The 5943-nt window shown below is 45.3% G+C and overlaps 1 protein-coding gene across 1 annotated transcript; it reads left to right on the forward strand.

Annotated features, from left to right (window-relative positions):
- The first annotated feature begins 2216 nt into the window (after positions 1 to 2216).
- Positions 2217 to 3122, forward strand: LOC120942844 (taste receptor type 2 member 40-like). The gene has a single exon (XM_040355768.1). The coding sequence runs from the start codon at positions 2217 to 2219 to the stop codon at positions 3120 to 3122; it is 906 nt and encodes a 301-aa protein (XP_040211702.1).
- Positions 3123 to 5943: the final 2821 nt, after the last annotated feature.

Genomic DNA, 5943 nt, shown 5'->3' on the forward strand with positions numbered 1-5943 from the left:
ATTGTTTTCCACGCGGATTTTGATCTGATGGTGTGTACAAGCCATCAGATCAAAATCCGGAGGAAAAATGTCCGATGGAAACGGTCCGGCAACCGTTTCCATCGGATAACCCCTCGTCTGTATGAGGCCTTACCGAAAGGAGTGGACCTTCTGCTGTAGCAAGGTCACCAGCGCCTGCAGATATATCCCACTGCGGGTTCTCAGATGGATCCGGCTTGTTTGATATTGGGAACTGTGGGCCAGATCCACAAAAGGGATACGACGGCGTATCTACTGATACGCCGTCGTATCCCTGTTTCTATCTATGCGGCTGATTCACAGAATCAGTTACGCATAGATATTCCTAAGATCCGGCAGGTGTAATACTTTTACACTGTCGGATCTTAGGATGCAGTACCTCGGCCGCCACTGGGGGCATTTCTCGTCGAAATTCCGCATCGGGTATGCAAATTAGCACTTACGGAGATCCACAAAGCTTTTTCCCTTCGTTTTTTTTCCGTAAGTGTTAGTTTGCCGTCGCAAAATTAGGGCTACTTTTACAAAGTGTAAACTTAGTACACCATGTAAAAGTAGACCCTTCTTTCCCGCGTCGCTGTCAAATTTTTTTTAACATTTTTTTTCCCGCCGCAACTCTTTTTTTTTCTTTTACGCCTGTCGCGATTCTCAAAACTCGGCGCAACGTAACTTTGTGCAAAGCACGTCAGGAAAATCGTGTCGGGAGCATGCACAGTACGTCCGGCGCGGGAGCGCGCCTAATTTAAATGGGACTCGCCCCATTAGATTGGGCACGCCTTGCGCCAGACGGATTTAAGTTACACCGCTGCAAATTTCTAGGTAAGTGCTTTGTGGATCGGGCACTTAGGTAGAGATTTTGTGGCGGTGTAACTTAAATCCGAATATTTAAGTTGCGCCCGCTGTACGTGGATCTGGCCCTGTCTGTTCACCTTAGTCACAAATGCAGTCTCTCAAATGAGAGTGAAGCATAAAAGGGACAAAAAAGGCCTAATTTTTGCCCTTTTTATGCTTCACTCTCATCTTCACAACCCGGATCCATCTGAGACCACGCAGAGGCCTATATCTGCAGGCGCTGGTGACCTCGCTACAACAGGAGGTCCACTCCATCCGGTAAGAGATTTTATTTCTCTCGGTTTTCAAAGAGTTGATTATGGACATCATCAGAGCTTCACCTCATTCACTGAAGCCCCGTACACACTATCAGTTTTCCTGCAGGTTTTCTCTTCAGGTTTACCAAAACCACGTAGTGCCAGGGCCTGCCTGATTGCATACAAATTGAAACTCTTGAGGTTTGACCTCATATTAGATGGTTTTGGTAAACCTGCAGGAAAACTGATAGTGTGTATGGGGCTTGAGTTCTGTGGAAAATTCCCTTTGCAAAGGGAGACTTCCCTTGCAAAGTGAACAGCCTATTTGCCTTTAGTAAATCACCCCCTAGTCTCTCCTTACAGGGTGAGCCAATGTTCCTTTAAATCCTGTAGTGATAGGGTCACTTTAAGGTTGACCACAGTCAAACAAAACTTTGGCATTTTCTCAGTAGAACATAATGGATTTTCATACGTTGGGATATACTAAAACATTTAATGTGAAAAAATGTTTTAGTATGTCCCCATACGTTCCTCCGAGCAGTTTCCAGTCTTTATTTGAATAGAGCCAATGCCCATAATTTGCATGCAGATAAAATGTCCTAAACAACCAAATGAACATGTACTCATGTTTATCCTTAATTTTTTAAATGTTAAATCTGGTGCTAGATGTAAAAATTGCTTCTGAAGGGAGGACAAGTATTTCCTGCACAGGTGGTGCTTCTGCACATGGCAGAGGTCTACAAGGACCTTGAGACCTCCCGAAACCTCCTGAGACTTCCTGAGACCTCCCGAGACCACTGGAGACCTCCTGAGACCTCCCGAGACCACTGGAAACCTCCTGAGACCTCCCGAGACCTCCCAAGACCTCCTGAGACCTCCTGAGACCACCTGAGAACTCCTGAGACCACCAGAGACCTCCTGAGACCTCCTGAGACCACCTGAGACCACCTGAGACCTCCAGAGACCACCTGAGACCTCCTGAGAACTCCTGAGGCCACCGGAGACCTCCTGAGACCACCTGAGACCTCCGGATAACACCTGAGACCTCCTGTATATCTTCTGCTAAGGACATCCAGTTATTTTGAACTATATTCCAATACCTCATCTCTCAGAATGATCACACCAAATACAGAAGCTTGTCTCATTGTTATGGGACTTGAGTGCATCGCTGGACTATGCTCTAGTGTCATCATAATACTTTATCTCACTCTTACCAGTTTCAGGGAAAGAAGAGTCACATCCTGCAACTGTATCCTGATATCGCTAAGTCTTTCCAACGTGTGCTATACCATTACATCATCTGCAAACTTGCTAGTCACCTTTGTTTGGCCGGAGTTTTTAAGCGTGCCGTATGTTTTTCATATTATCTACTATATGATCTTATGCAACCTCACCTCCAACTCGTCACTTTCTGCCATCTTGAGCATCTTCTATTTTATAAAAATCCAACAGTTTCAGACCAGATTCCTTTCCTGGATAAAGATGAAAATTGATACGATGGTCCCTTGGTTGATACTAACTGTCCTCTTTGTGTCTTTGCTTTGCGCTTTCTTATCAATACTCATGTTTTATTTAGAACCGCCTAACAACTCAACCAATGCCACAACCGGTCTTGGCTTAGAGCACCAGAAACGGAAGCTGCATTTGATGAAACCCACAGCCATATTAAATGCCTTACCATTCATGATTTCACTGTTGTCAGCATCTGGAAGTGCATGGTTCCTGAAGCAGCAGAGAAGTGCCGGAAAATTTGGCAACACCAAAGTTAAAGACTATCAAAGCGCCGTCCACACTATGATCTGCCTTGTTATTTTTTATGCCTTAATGTACCTGTTTTATGCTTTGCATGTGTTGCAAATATTTGCTTTTAAGAGCTGGGGGTACTGGATGTGTGTGATCGTAGGATACTCATTTGCTGCAATTCAATCTGGTCTCATTATCAGAGGAAACACCAAAATCAAAGAAGCATTGAGACAATTATTTAGTTTTAGATACATTCTGAATCTTCAAGATTGTTGAATTGCTCTTTACACTATAATACTGGCATTTTACAACTGAATGTAATATACAAATAATATATTTATTGACATTTTCCCAATATGTGCATGTAATTACTAATGGCACTGGCCCGGATTCAGAGAGCAATTGCGCCTGCGTAACCATAGTTACACAGCGCAATTGCTTACTTGCGCCGGCGTAACGAATGCTCCTGATTCAGGAACCTCGTTACGCCGACTGCAGCCTAAGATATGCGTGGCATAAGGCTCTTATGCCCGCATATCTTAGGCTGCATTCTTGCGATGGCCGCTAGGTGGCGTTCCCGTTGTGCTCAGCGTATAGTATGCAAATTGCATACTAACGCCGATTCACAACGTTACGCAAGCCCTGCGTACGCAGTTTACGTCGTTTGCGTACGGCGGTTTTCGCGTTAGGCTGCCCCTGCTATTAGCAGGGGCAGCCAATGTTACGTATACCCGTCGTTCCCGCGTCGTGAAATTTTAACTTTACGTAGTTTGCGTAAGTGATTCCTGAATGGCGCTGGACGCCATTCACGTTCACTTTGAAGCAAATGACGTCCTTGCGACGTCATTTGCCGCAATGCACGTCGGGAACGTTTCCCGACGGAGCATGCGCTCTACGATCGGCGCGGGAACGCGCCTAATTTAAATGATTCCCGCCCCCTACGGGATCATTTAAATTGCGCGTGCTTACGTCGGGCATTTTGCCAGAGCGCCCACGCAATTTACGGAGCTACTGCTCCGTGAATCGCGGGGGCGCAGGGCAAAAACGTTGCCCTGCGCCTCCGTAAAAACAGCGCAAAGGTACCTGAATCTACCCCACTGTGTTGAACCATACAAACAAGTGGGAAAAAAATCAAAGCAGTGATTAGCATTGAGAAAAACTTTATTTATAAATGCTTGAATGAAGCTACTATCTGTCTACATATACAGTAACCATATTCCAGTGACATGCTGTGAGGTGAGTGGCTGGTGAGGTGAGGCACTGGCTATTATCAGAGCCAGATACACACAGGTTACATACGCCACTAGGGATGAGCCGAACACCCCCCTGTTCAGTTCGCACCAGAACTTGCGAACACACCAAACGTTCGTGTGAACTTTAGAACCCCGTCTATGGGACTCGAACGTTTGAAATCTAAAGTGCTAATTTTTATAAGGCTAATATGCAAGTTATTGTCCTAAAAAGTGTTTGGGGACCTGGGTCCTGCCCCAGGGGACATGTATCAATGCAAAAAAAAGTTTTAGAAACGTCCGTTTTTTCGGGAGCACTCTGTCCCCCCTCTTTTCTGCGGCCGGCCAGGTTAACGTGCTCGGATAAAGGGTCTGGTGAGGATTTTTGGGGGAAATCCACGCCATTTAAAAAAAAAAAATTGGGGTGGAGTTCCCCTTAAAATCCACACCAGACCTGAAGGGTCTGGAATGGATATTTGGGGGGAACCCCAAGTCATTTTTTTTTTAATTGACGGCGGGGTTCCCCTTAATATCCATACCAGACATGAAGGGCCTGGTAAATGAATTTGGGGGCACCCCCACGCTATTTTTAATTTTTTTTTATGAATGAATCTTCTCTGAATTGCCGGGAGCCGACAATTCATTATAGCCGCGAGTCCGGTTTTGAATGACTTTTTTCCTTTCAGAAATGACACTTTGTGCAGGGACAGTTCTATGTACTGGAAACATGCGCTATTTCACATGCTGACTTTACACCCCCCCAGGTACGAAATTTAAAGGAATATTTCACTTTTATTGTTTCACTTTTAGCATTATTAAATTCACTGCTCCTGAAAAAACTGCAGTTTTTTAAAACTTTTTTTGCATTGATTCATGTTTCCTGGGGCAGGACCCGGGTCCCCAAACACTTTTTAGGACAATAACTTGTATATTAGCCTTTAAAATTAGTACTTTAGATTTCTCCCATAGACTTTAACAGGGTGTTCCGAATTGGCCGCGAACACCTCAAATTGTTCGTTGTTCGCCGAACAGGTGAACAGGCAATGTTCGAGTCAAACATGAGTTTGACTCGAACTCGAAGCTCATCCCTATATGCCACAATCGTTATGCCGCGTCAGTGTTTCCAACCTACCAGATTGAAATTTGCTGGCACGACACATGAAATTTACTGGCACAGCCACGTTTTTACTGGCATTTCACAAAAGTTACTATATTACATTTTTAGGTGCAACTTTCAGTATTTAGGCTACAAACAAGTACGCTGGGCAAATAGCAATGTGATTTAAGATAGATGTTAAAGCGGTAGTTCACCCTCTCTGACTTGATTTTACCATCGAGACAGGCATTGTAGCGCGAGCTACAGTATGCCTGTCCCGATTTTTTTAACCCCGGACTCACCTTGTAATCGTAGATTGTAGATTTCGGCTCCCGCGGGGAATGGGCGTGCCTATGGAGAGGGAGGATGATTGACGGCCGGCCCTGGCACGTCACTCTCCCCGAAGACAGCCGGAGTAGGTCTCGGCTCTTCACGGCGCCTGCGCACAGGCTATGCGCAGGCGCCGTGAAGAGCCAAGCCTATTTCGGCTATTTCCGGAGAAGCGTGACGCGCCAGAGCCGGCCGTCAATCATCCTCCGTCTCCATAGGCACGCCCATTCCCCAGTATCTTCGATCTACGAGTACAAGGTGAGTATGGGGGTAAAAAAATCGGGACAGGCTCGCGCTACAATGCCTGATTTTATGGTAAAAGAAAAAAAAATTTTTTTTTGCGTTGATAGGGTGAACCCCCGCTTTAAGGTAAAAAAACATATTTTTGTTATTTTCGATATAATAAGGGCAATTTATTTAGTCACATCACCCCCTGCCTCCA

Source organism: Rana temporaria, chromosome 6 (genome assembly GCF_905171775.1).
Source record: "Rana temporaria chromosome 6, aRanTem1.1, whole genome shotgun sequence".
Taxonomy (NCBI): domain Eukaryota; kingdom Metazoa; phylum Chordata; class Amphibia; order Anura; family Ranidae; genus Rana; species Rana temporaria.

Excerpts from the sequence above, each read along its gene's own strand:
- LOC120942844 (XM_040355768.1), top strand. The coding sequence starts at position 2,217 with ATGATCACACCAAATACAGAAGCTTGTCTCATTGTTATGGGACTTGAG.